The 13,311-nt window shown below is 35.5% G+C and overlaps 1 protein-coding gene across 2 annotated transcripts in view; it reads right to left on the bottom strand.

Annotated features, from left to right (window-relative positions):
• Window positions 1-520: 520 nt before the first annotated feature.
• LOC117121313 (histamine N-methyltransferase A-like) overlaps window positions 521-13,311 on the bottom strand; it is a 24,262-nt gene continuing 11,471 nt past the window's right edge. The window contains exons 1-3 of one of the 2 annotated variants that reach the window (XM_033266457.1): window positions 2,725-3,111; window positions 1,429-1,749; window positions 521-1,254 (exon numbers count right to left, since the gene is read on the bottom strand). In XM_033266457.1, the coding sequence (XP_033122348.1) occupies window positions 902-1,254; window positions 1,429-1,749; window positions 2,725-2,902 (852 nt within the window). In that variant the 5' untranslated portion in view covers window positions 2,903-3,111 and the 3' untranslated portion in view covers window positions 521-901. Of the gene's footprint in view, window positions 1,255-1,428; window positions 1,750-2,724; window positions 3,112-13,311 lie in introns of those variants that run through there. The other variant, XM_033266459.1, reaches the window with a different exon arrangement.

Genomic DNA, 13,311 nt, shown 5'->3' with positions numbered 1-13,311 from the left:
GACCCCATAAATTGATAATATTCCAGGGATCCTAATTTTGGAAAGAAAATTACATAGGGACAACTTATTTTTTCTTATATTGGTAATTGTACCATGGAGTTGCTGTGTCTTGCTATGCTGTGTGATAAAAGACAGCGCCTACTCTATGTCCAAGACGAACTATAACTGAATGCATGACGTCAACATACGAAGCCACGCCCCTCGACTGAACCCGTTGTATAGCAACCTACCGAATAAATAGGGAGCTTTCGATTTGTGCGACGACGCGACGCTAGAACGGAATCACTCATGCGTGACCATCCTACCTGGCTTCCTACGTTCTCTCGGTTCTAAATTGCGTTCCAGTTCCAGAATCTACTCGACGAGGTGTCCTTAACGTTATGCGCAGTGACATCATTACGTTCTACGTCCTATCGTCGTCGTGCAATCGAAAGCTCTACTAATAAAAGTTCCAATGAAGAGATTCTACTTTTATTTGTAATAGAGTATTAAAATGAAAGTGATAATGATAATAGGCCTATTTTGTCTTTTGTTTTCTCCGTTTGTAAGTCATGCTTTTTGCATATTCGCAACCTTTGGCGAATCCATAAGAAGCATTTTATGTATGGCAGGGATTATCTCGTTAATTTAACAATTTTATATTGTACTGTCTTCATTATTACCTATATTATTATTACAGTTTTTAAAAAGGATAAATCATAATAAAGCATTACATATAGTATAAAAACAATATAAAAATTGAATATATAGATAAATACATTACGAACATTTTGAGAATTATGATGTCGGATGTTATCATGCGAAGATTTATATACTGTACCACATATACCATACGTTATTTATTCACATTTAATAGTTTAATGCACTATACACAAAACCTCAATACATATACTTATTTATACTATTTTTGGATAAATATCATGTCAGTATCAGCCCGAAACCTTAATTTGCCTTCAAGTTTCTCTGAACAAGCTGGGCATTTGATGAACGCAATTACTTCTTCATACAAACTTTCCGGCACATTTTCCTTGAAATTTTTCATTTGAACCCAAAAATCTAGCAGCAGCTGTTCATTTCGTGTGATGCTCTTGGAAGAAAACAGTTCTGTTATGTCAACATAACCCTCTTCTCGGTGGAGATGAAATGGGATTTGGTGAGCCTTGCAAACATCAATGACTTCGGTGGAACTAACCAGGTTGATTTCCGATGACAAATTTGGATACCTTTGCTTAATTTTATACATTGAACCTTGATCTAGAAAATAAAGAAGTAAAGTATACTGTAATTGTAGTTATAGAGTAGCAGTAGCAGTGGCAATGACAGTTTAGTAGCAGTAGTAGTAGCAGCACCAGCAGATTAGTAGCAGCATTGGTATGTAAGGTATTAGTAGTGCAGTATGTGCCAGAAAGCAGTTATACAAAGGCTTACCAGATTCAACCGAAATAAGCATTATTCCCCCTTGCTCTAATCTATCGTACATGAATACAATGTCTTCTTTTAGCTTGTCCACATAATATATTGAATCCACTAAACTGATATGATGAAATGTCTGATTATTTCCAGCTGACTCAAGTTGTTCTCTAAACTTCTGAAATGTACCGTTGAACCAAGAAAACTCAACGTTCTTCCACATGCCTTTTATTGAGCTTTGATATTCGGCAGTCGCTTTTGCACTTGGTTCAACAACCGTGTTCTCAATGATTGGAAAACGATTTAATAATCGCTTAATAAACATAATCTCGATTCGACCTGCAGATAAAATAGTCATAAAGAAAAACAAAAATGAAGTTGGAAAAACAATCAAGGGTTGAAGAATATAGAAACAAAGTATCGGTAGCAAATATTTATACCAGACCTAAGTAATATTGGACAATATTGGTAGTGTTATATAGTCGTCATTATCATCATCATTATCTTTATTATTCACTAAAATATTAATATTACATTGATAATATTATCATTATCACTTTCATTTTAATACCACAATAATCTCTATTACAAATTAAAGTAGAATTAAGTTTACGCCACCACGCCCACCTCAGCCCCACCATAGTTGGTTAAAATAAGTGGTGGAGCGTTTGTTGCGCAATGAGATCGCGTTCGCTAATTATTGTGGGGTTTTTTTCCCTTTCTTTTTTGCTCTAGACAGACATGACCTAAAATAAAATTAAATGTACTTGTATTTATTAATACAAAATTTTCTTCTATTTTATGAAACATGAGTAAATAATATGCATTTTGTGTCACTCACTTTTATTTACTATATTTATTTTGCAATTAGGTTATTAATAAGTTTATTTGATGGACCACATACAAAATTTATTCTTTTCTACAGTATTTGCAGGTGAAGGAGACAGATGCATTGCTCATTCTTAGATTTATGCGGTTATGTTTTTACAGCTAATTATTGTGTTACGGTACCGTACTTTTTACAGCTTCTGATGTGTGAAAATTAACTGACAGACAAACTATCACCGGTAATAGTTTTTTAATTACGACTTTGACTTCAAAGATGATTGATATTTATTTCATGTTTTACTATCATGTGTTGTGCTTGTTCTGATATAATATATTATTATCAAAGGCTAAAACCAGTTATATCAAAAGCTATAACCAGAGCAGTTGTTACATTAAATGACGTGTTGCAATTTAGGGTGTACTATATATAGGTATAAAAAAATTTAAAAAAACTGTAGTTGAAAACTTCAATTTTGAGTTTCTTACCCGAAGAGCTACCAATCCCCAACATTCGAATTTTAGTGTCTTTTGTCTTTATTTTTTCCACAACAGATTTTACAAACACCAACTCAGTCAAATCTCCAATTGTACTGCATTTATCATAACGTGATGAAAACTCTTCATAAGCCTCGAGGTAGTACGCAGAGTCATTTAGTATACTCATATTTATATTACTTTGGAGAGAGTATCCTAAATTTTCGGAAAATAAAATTTCTTCTGTGATCTGATCGGTTGACAAACTGCGAGTCAGCGAGGCATGCGTTTCATGCAAGCCATCTACCCTCGTGACCACGTCAACTGCATTTCATGCGAGGCAGGACGAAAATTGCAGTATTGTACCAAAAGTGCGAGGCAACTTAAAAACACTACAAACCACACTCTGAATACCTTGATTTGATTGCTAATGACGAAAAGAGCCGCTGAAGGTCCGTTGTAATTTATGGAAAAACGTAGCCTAATTTTATTGTTTATACAATATATAATTATATTAATTATAAATATTTTTGTCTATTTATATATATTTTTGACAAGGACTCTGCATACATAATATAACTTTATTGCAAATATACTGTACATAAAATAGTTCATTCTTTTTAATTCAAAAGAAACTAGGCCTAATTATATTTGATCTTTTTTTTTTAATAATAAAGAAAAAAGGAAAAGAGATGTAGGCCCAAATGATAATTTTTTATTTTCTAATTATTATGAACATAATTAGAGTACAGTATCAAGTTCTTTTTCCATAAAGTTGGAGACGTTTTGGGGAGTTGAATGACCTGGTTTATCTGTAGATGACCTTTTGACCTCCTGAAATTCTGCAATACATAGGAGTTCGAGTCGATTTTAGTCGAGCGAGACGGCCCGAGTGGAGTTTCATGTAAATGTTGGGGAAAAAATAGCTACCCGCGTACAATTCAAACTAGTCACCAAATTTACAGTCGCTGAACTGTCACCGATAATCCCCTAACCTGACTTAATAATCACCCTTTTGTTTTCAAATTCAATACCCTCATTATTTTAATGGTAAGATTCTTTTGTGACTGTAAATCCAGTACTGGTTATCTCCCTTATTAGCTCGACCCGCCCTCGATAAACTGACGTTAGATTATGATAAGCGGCGATCTTCTGATCTGTGCGTTACCATGGTGTTCCTATTAAAAACCCATTTAGCACTGTTGATTTCAAGGTGATTGGGAGTGTTTGTCAAAAAGCTCATTGACCAATAAACGCGTAGTTGAAATCGTGACGTTGCCATCTCTGGTAAGGGAGCAGTGCTTGGAAATCTGTGACGTAGTGTCACTCTCATCGGCCAATGAACGCAAAGTTGAAATCAGTACTTAGCGCTACTCGACATCTCTTTAATTACGAGATGTTACATAATACACGATGGCGTGTTTGATTGCTTTGAGTATGTATATACTTTTTAGTCTATAATACAATTACTAATGTTAACGACACGTCAATTGATACTTGTCTTTGGAAAAATCCGCGGTATAAATCATACCGTAGGCCTACAGTAACTCAATGACAGGATTATTCTCTGATTTATATCAAACTCAAAATCAGTTTTCAAATACCAAATTTAATTTAATAAAGTGGAATAGAAAGAGGAAAAAAAATGTTGAAATTGAAAAGTTTTCATGTAAATTAAAATCACAAATGTCCTAGTACACGTAACGTGCCATTGCATGAAAAAAAAGTCCATTTCAGGCTTTCTTGGGTGATCCATATTTCAAGCAAGTGCTGCTGTATAATTGAAAGCAAAATTAGAAAGCAATAATACATGTTTCCTATGATGGTTAATTCGTATCCATTTTATATCAACATAAGTTTAAGAACTTTCTATTATTAACCAGTTTCCTGGTAAATGAACATAAACTATCTGAAGCGGAAAAAATACGACTTCATTTTATCCAACATACTTCAATAATTAATTGATAGCAATAGAATCACGTAAATACTTTAACCAGTAATTTTACGACAAGAATTCATTTTGCTTCAAATTGCACTGGTTTATAATTAGACCCTTCATATTATTATTATTACTATTATTATTATGTATTCCATATACCGGTACAAATGCTCAGATGCTAACAACACTGCAGCTAACTTACCCGGCTTATCGACAACTTGAACGAAATTCAGTTATTAATATTAAGGGAACACTCTTCTGCGAAATGAGGGGAAATATATCTTTTAACACTACGGCCAAACCTTGTTGCGGGGACACCCTTAATATTATGTGGAGTGTGTCAGATGATTGGTTCAACCTCTATTAGTGAGGGGGCACAATCCCCCAAAACGACAAAAATGTAGCTATAATCTATATACAAATGGTTATTACACTTAAACAAATATTTGCCCTTCAATGCAGAAAATTGTTGGGGTGGGTGCAAAAACTTTCATTCTTTATGTTCCCGAAATTTATAGCAATGTATGTAATCGAGACTGTCTCACATTTATTTTACGAAAGTACTCATCCAACACTCTATGAGAATAACACAATCGAACATTACGTAACGTAACGAATCAGTCTTATCGTGATATCACACTGTTATTCAAACAGCAATTTTAGGCAGTGGTAGCACCTCCGGGGAAAAATCACAAAAGAAAAGTCATCAAACGAATTTTTAATTTGTGTTAAATACCTATATATGTAAAAATGCTGTCCCTATTAAGTAGGTGCTGGAGAGCACGAAATAAATGTTTTTTTTTAAACGTTTTACACAAGGTTTTCTATTAATCAGTTCATCATTTCAGGAGTCCAGTTGACCTTAGACGTGATAACCTCTTAAAAATAGTAACGTTGATGATAAATTTGGTGATGAATGTAAACAAAATATAAGATGAAATTTTTCATCAAAAAAGTTCAAATTTTTTACAGTGAAAAGATTATTTTATTTAAGTAATGGTTTATTAGTTTTAGGCCTATATTTTAATCAATATCATATTATTCTGAAGTATAGTTTCCCATTACTCTACCCATCATATACCACAATGGCATCACCAAAACTAAGACATTTGCCTGAGAGATTTTAAAGAAAACTCCCTATTAAGGGGATACCTAAATAGTGATAGCCATATGCAGGTGACACCCCTATTAAGGGGACACTTTTTTGTTGGTCAAGATGGTGCCCCTTAACTTAAGGGTTCGGCTACCTAGGGGCTATGTGCTCTGTCTCTGTCTGTCATATTATCCCTCTGCTATCCATATGAAATTCTGTGCTACACATTTGCAAGACTGCCCTACCTTTGAAAAACTGTGCTATCCATTTGAAAGTCTGCGCGCTTTCCATTTAAAAAACTGCGCTAAAACTGCGAAGCGCATGCTATCCATTTGAAAGTCTATGCTACCCCTTTGCAAGACTGTGTACTACCTTTGAAAAACTATGTGCTATCCATTTTAAATGATGCGCTTTCCATTTGAAAGACTTAGGCTTTCCATTTACAAGACTGCGCTACCCATTTGAAAAACTGCGATACCAATTTGAAAAACGGTGAGACATATTTTGTAGAACTGTGCTACCCATTTGAAGGTATGTGCTACCCATTTGTAAGACTGTGCTACCCATTTACAAGAAACTGCGATACCTATTTTGGAAAACTGTACCATACTACCCAAAGTCTGTGCTAACCATTTTTGACTGTGCTATCAATTTATAAGACTGAGCTACCCATTTGAAAAACTGCGATACCAACTGTGATACCCATTTGAAAGTCTGTGCTACCCATTTGTAAGACTGTGCTATCCATTTACAAAAAATTGCGATAGGCCTACCTATTTTTAAAAACTGTGCTACCCATTTGAAAAACTGCGATACCAACTGTGCTACCCATATGAAAGTCTGTGCTACCCATTTGTAAGACTGTGCTATCCATTTACAAGACTGCGCTGCCCATTTGCAAGACTGTGCTACCCATTTACAAAAAACTGCGATACCTATTTTGAAAAACTGTGCTACCCATTTGAAAAACTGCGATACCAACTGTGCTACCCATTTGAAAGTCTGTGCTACCCATTTGTAAGACTGTGCTATCTATTTACAAGACTGCGCTACCCATTTAGGGCCGCCGAGAACGACCAGAGAGTCCGGGGCAGATTTGCTGCCCGGCCCCAACAAGGGAGAGACAACTGTCACTGCCACAAATCACTGAAGATGACAAGATGTTTTTCTTCGAAGTTCTACGATATTATGGCTAGTCTATTTAGTAATATTAAAGCAAAATATCCCTGGTTAGTTTCATCGTGAAGGGAATAAGACTTTTTTTTAAATATAAAAAAAAATAGACTAGCAGACTGGGCCCCTGTTGGGCCTGGCCCCTGGGCTCTTGCCCCGTAAGCCCCGGCCTCTCGGCGCCACTGTACCCATTTGAAAAACTGCGCTACCCATTTGAAAAACTGCGCTACCCAATTGAAAAACTACGATACCTATTTTTAAAAACTGTGCTACCCATTTGAAAAACTGCGATACCAACTGTGCTACCCATTTGAAAGTAAAGAGGGGAGAGGGAGGGAAAGAGAAAGAAAAGGAAAAGAAAAGGAAAGAAAGAGAGCAGAGAAAAATAAAGACATGGATAATATAAGAAGGAAGATATCATAATGACCAGACTCACAACACCCTGCAACCCCTTCTCCACTTCAAAAAAACTGTCATAACTCCTTTGACCTATGCTGCCCGATGGCGTAACCACTGGGGGACAAGGGGAAAATATCTATCTTTGAAAAATCTTCCCCACTCCTTTATAAATGCCCTTTTCAAAGTGCCTAAAAACCTCAAATTTCGCGCGCATTTCTTGTTAACATGGGCAAATTTCCTCTAAAAATTGCACATTTTAGGGAGTTTTGATCAATTCCAACGAAATTAGAATTAAAAACACCGGGGGACAAGGGGAAAATATCCATCTTTGGAAAATCTTTCCCCACCCCTTGACAAATGCATCCTCTGAAAGTCCCTAAAATTCTCAAATTCTTTGCGCGCATTTCTTTTTACGGTAGGCAAATTTCCTCTATAAATTGCACATTTTAGGGAGTTTTCATCAATTCCGACGAAATTAGAATTAAAAACACAAAATATTTTGCGCGCTTCGCGTGCATTTTTTAGGTTTATCCTTTTAAGTTATTTAAACACATAATAGTCCCAAACTCAAGAAAGACAAATTTAAGATAGATCGTTTTAACCTAAAAGAAGGGCCTCAATGCTGAGGCCCATTGATGCTGAAAGAATATGTTTCTAATAAATAAATGATGAAAATGCTTATATTTAGTTTCAAACACACGTGTGTGGCCTATATTATAAATAAGATAGGCCCTATGTCGTATTGTTTTCTATATGGGGAGTGGGGTGGGTATGGTAAATTACTAACCGGGAAAATAAATACCCACTCGGACCCAAGATCCCTGTTACGCGCCTGGTGTTAGCGCCAATGTGTGCCCTTGTGCGGACAGGGGATGTGCCCCCCTCTGAAGCTGGAAAACTTGTTTTTGCAAAATAAATTGATGCAATTTGCTATTATAGTCCTAATCAATAAATTCTTCATCAACCAATATAACCTTAAATATTCTTAGAATTTACAATAACATTACTGATGTCGTACACACCCTTCAGTGTGAAATGTGGCTCTCTTTGCAAGCACATCTAACGTCTAAGGAAGGAAGAGCTTAGATTGGTACCAGATAAAATAATTTTGTTATCAACATTAATACTTTATGCTAAGTTTCATCTTTGTAAGCGCATAAGACAGTGCAAATTATTTCTGTGACAGTTTTTGGAAGTGTGTAAAGCTCCATTTTATCCCATACATAGTCGAAATATTGGGGGATGATACAATGGACCACCCCCCCCCCCTTGTCAAATATTGGGGGAATATATCGAATATATCCCCACCCCCGGGATCTACGCCTATGCATTTGAAAGTCCGTGCTACCCATTTGGAAGACTGTGCTACACATTTACAAGACAGCGCTACCCATTTGAAAAACTCCGCTAAAAATAGATTCCTGTGAGTTTCTGCGCCTAGGGGGCTTAGTTGTTATAGTGATAGACAGGGGGCTTAAGAGAATCATGAGAACCCACTTCATAAAGTACACTTACTCAAAATCGATGGGAAGTCATCCGTCATCTATGTGAAATTAGTCGAAATACAGGGCTAAATTTTGTAGATAATAAATATGAACCAATATAATTCATAATTTTAGGAAATATCGATATTTATTAGGCCTATCCTTTTAAATTTCGGATGACATAAGGTAAGACTACCAAATCCAAAAATACAACGGTCACCCGGGTGCTACGGGTGCACCCCCTTGGATACATTTCCAATCATCCCGGGAGATGCTGAAATAAACAAAATTTATCATATTTTTCGATGTTTCCTCTGTTATTATTCTGTATATGGAGACCACTCGATAGTTTGTCATGATTTACTGTACCTGTAGTTCGCTTTTGGGAATCCTGTCTGTGTTGTTTTTACTTTTACTGAGTTGTTTATGTCATATTGGAGACGAAATAAATGGAATGAAATATAATGAAGTCCAACTAACAAAACTTATATAATATTTTTTAATGAAAATCTAAAATCCCGACTCATCATTCCCATTGTTTTTACCATCGTAATATGTTTTTACCCAAGTCAGTCTTCACTCTTGATACAACCGCTGAGCATATTTCCAGAATGATAATCGGCATTACAAGTTAATTCATCTGTATTACTTTTCTTTGAATAACCGAATGGGCCGATTCGCGTAAGATGTCCACATAGGTTTCGGTATACATGTACTGTACAAAATACAATTCCACTGTGTACAAGAACGTTATCTTGGCCTGGTTACGTAACACCTAACTAATCCTTCTAAAGGGTCACAGTATTGCGAGGGAGTGTAGCAGGAAGATATAAAATAGTGTAGCATTTTAGGCGTTCACATTACATCAGGAGTATCTTGATGTTATAACTGAATTAAACCATTCAGGATAGACAAGGCAAAAATATTTCGGAGCAACAATTTGATAATTTCAGTATGAAAAGCGATCAGTGAATTGCTCGAAAAGATGTATCGAGGGACGAGACAATTAGGATGGCCTTATGATATACCTGGACATGAAAGAGTTGGGCATCATTATGTAATAGTAGCTGATTCCATGCAATTTCTGGGCATGTATGCCGGACTAAAGAATAAGGGATGGACAAGTTTTGATAAATTTGTAGATGAAAACGGAATGGTAGTTCGTCACAATATACAACCAAACCAAGCAGCACGTCGCACTCATTTGAGTTTATCGTACTTTGTAGTTTTACTTTTGAGTGTGTATATGCATTTTATGTTGAATCCTTACTTATAAAAGTACCATTAGTTAATGAATTGTCCGAGTGTAAAATTAAGAAGCTAAATGAGAATATTAAAAAAGGTATAATATCCTTCGAAAATAGACATGTGCTATACCATATTCTCATGTTCCTGACACAATCTTTGTATTAAATAACACTAACATGCATTTACGCTTTAACCCTACTTAATTATGGATTAAGGACCTGTAAATAACTCTCATTATTGACCTAATACTTGTTTAAACCATTGCCCGTTGAGAATTAACTATTTGTTTATTTCCCACCAATTAAAATATTCGACTATTTGATTTATTTCTTTTATATCCCTCCTTGTTAACATATAACTATAATTAATTAACAATCTCTTATTTGAAGTTAAATTTCTTAATTTTATATATTTCGTGGTTTCATTGAATACGGTATATATATATAGTGATTAAATAATTATTTTGAATAAACCAATATACTCAACAACAATCAAATAAAAAAATACTTAGGGTTAAATTTTAGGTAATGTGTATTTTTTACTCTTCGCATATCGGACCGAGTATGATACTATGTTGAAAGTTTAAAATAAATCATTTTTACCTTGAGTGTACCGTACTCGTGTTGTTTGTGTTTTTCTATCTTAAAAAATAATTAACAACTGTAAGCTTTAACTTCGAGATATTAGATTTTGATTTATTTTATTTCGTGGAGCAGAGCCGTCTTTATTTTTATATAGATACAGAAAAAAAATACATACAGAGACCTTTTTTTTTAAATAAAAGGTATCTGAACTTCTTTCCATTTACCTACTTTAAATAATGATTGTGGTTTACAATCGCTTACAATAATACCTATTCATCCAACCTATTTATTGAATAAAATAATGTGAATAATCAAAATCCTATTATTAAATGTAATATTTAGTTTCCCAATGCTATATTGCGGGTGAGTTGGCTGTTTGCAATTTATTACAGAACATGCAGATTTTTAAACAAGAATATCGACGGTCTATACAGGCTCCATGATACAGGTCTACTTAAAGAACCTGTTATATAACACCTCGTAATCAGAGAAGGATAAGGCTACACAGATGAAGGCCACCTAATTGCTGACCAGCTGATAGTGTCATGATTTCAACTGCTACGTCACGGATTGCATGACAATACATTACTGACCAGATGACAACTTCATGATGTCAACTTCGCGTTTATTGGTCAATGAGCTTTTGGACAAACACTCCCAATCACCTTGAAAGCAACAGTGCTAAATGGGTTTTTAATAGATAACAAGCACATCTGTAGAGCCGCTAATCTTTCTAAACCGCTAGAGCGGTAACCTAACGTTAGTTTATCGAGGGCGGGTCGGCGAGCTAAGTTTTTTTACTCTCATTGTTACCAATTTCTAAATAAACATACAACGGTGGACTATAATTTAACGAAACATGACAAACCTAACACGTAACGATACACAACGCCACGTAATAACACCACCTTTTGTTTTTTAATATTTCAATAAACCATCAATACCCCCCTTCATACAGTATGCTTCAACCCATTATGAGGCAAATAAAATTATGAATAAATAATTATGAATTATGATGACGATATTCTATTGTTGGCCTATACCTTCATTACTTTGGTAGTAATTGGTCTGAGTTGTGCCAGAAAGCATTTGACACTTTAGTCGAAATGCTTTCTTCTGCGGGCTTTGGAAATTATATTTCTCCTTTTATTTTACATATCGAGTACGCTAGCACTAGTGTAGGAGCAGCCTTGTACCAAGAAATAGATGGGGACAAGAGGGTTATTGCTTATGCTAGTCGTGGACAATCAAAGAGTGAAGCCAATTACCCTGTCCATAAATGGGTGTCTATAAAACGAAGACCGAAGACCCCAAAAACGAAGACCCCTATTTTTTCTCTTTCATTTTGATGATACTTACGCCAGGCTCTCACAAAATCCAAATTACGAATTTTCAAGGGTCTTCGTTTTATATAGACACCCTATATGGGTGTCTACAAAACGAAGACCGAAGACCCGAAAAACGAAGACCTCCAATTATTACTCAATTATCTTATTGAAAGTATTTCAAAATCATCAGAAAGCAGGTGCCAAGTACCAATTTCATTATTTTATCTTAATAAAATGAGGAATATCAAGAAATACTTAAGGGTCAATCGTTTTATAAACACCCTTATGGGTGTCTACAAAACGAAGACCGAAGACCAGAAAAACGAAGACCTACATTTTTTTTTCTTTCAATCGTGATGAAAATAATGTTTTTAAATCAAATTCATGCTATGTGTATATAGTATTCGTCTTCTTAGCACATAGTTGCCTGAATCTGAGTCAATTGAATGATTTACCCTTTATTCCAGTTCCAAAGCGGCAACCAATGTTGTTTGTACGTCCACGGGCTGGTGGCTGAGCGCGTCTTGGCGCTGCTACCCTCTAAACGAAAGTAAGGCTTGGCCTAGCGGTACGCGTATTTTGGGGCCTACAAAAATCTTGAATATTTCATTCATAAACTTGTTCCATGTTAAAATAAAACAGTAGGAATGTGGTATAGTGACGCATATGTGCAGCATCGGTCATTTGGTAGTGACAACAACATAGGATGGACGAGATAATTAAGGGTCTTCGTTTTATAGACACCCCATGGGTGTCTACAAAACGAAGACCGAAGACCCGAAAAACGAAGACCCACATTTTTTTCTCCCAAACGTGATAAAATAATGAGATATGTACTTGGCAACTGTTTTATGATGATTTTGAAATACTTTCAATAAGATAATTGAGTAATAATTGGAGGTCTTCGTTTTTCGGGTCTTTTGTAGACACCCATTATAGGGTGTCTATAAAACTAAGACCCTTGAAAATTTCACAAAGACGCCCAAAAAAATTCGTAATTTTAATTTTGTGACAGCCTGGCGTGTTATCATCAAAAATGAAAGAGAAAAAATAGGGGTCTTCGTTTTTGGATCTTCGGTCTTTGGTCTTCGTTTTATAGACACCCTATATGGGTGTCTACAAAACGAAGACCGAAGACCTGAAAGGCAGTAACTGAGAAATTTACCAAGTATCTTTATGGTCAGCGATTCATTGTCTACACAGATAATCCATTGACTTATGTGTTGACAACAGCTAAGCTTGATGCTACTGGTCAACGATGGCTTGCCGCCTTTTTAGTAAATTATAATTTTGATATTAAATACAAGGCTGGTAGGAACTCAGGATGCAGATGGGCTTAGTCGTCGCCCCC

This window comes from Anneissia japonica, unplaced genomic scaffold, assembly GCF_011630105.1.
Source record: "Anneissia japonica isolate Jap-2015-1 unplaced genomic scaffold, ASM1163010v1 scaffold131_len961581_cov171, whole genome shotgun sequence".
In the NCBI taxonomy this organism is placed as follows: Eukaryota; Metazoa; Echinodermata; class Crinoidea; order Comatulida; family Comatulidae; genus Anneissia; species Anneissia japonica.
This window is presented reverse-complemented; position numbering and strand designations above follow the sequence as displayed.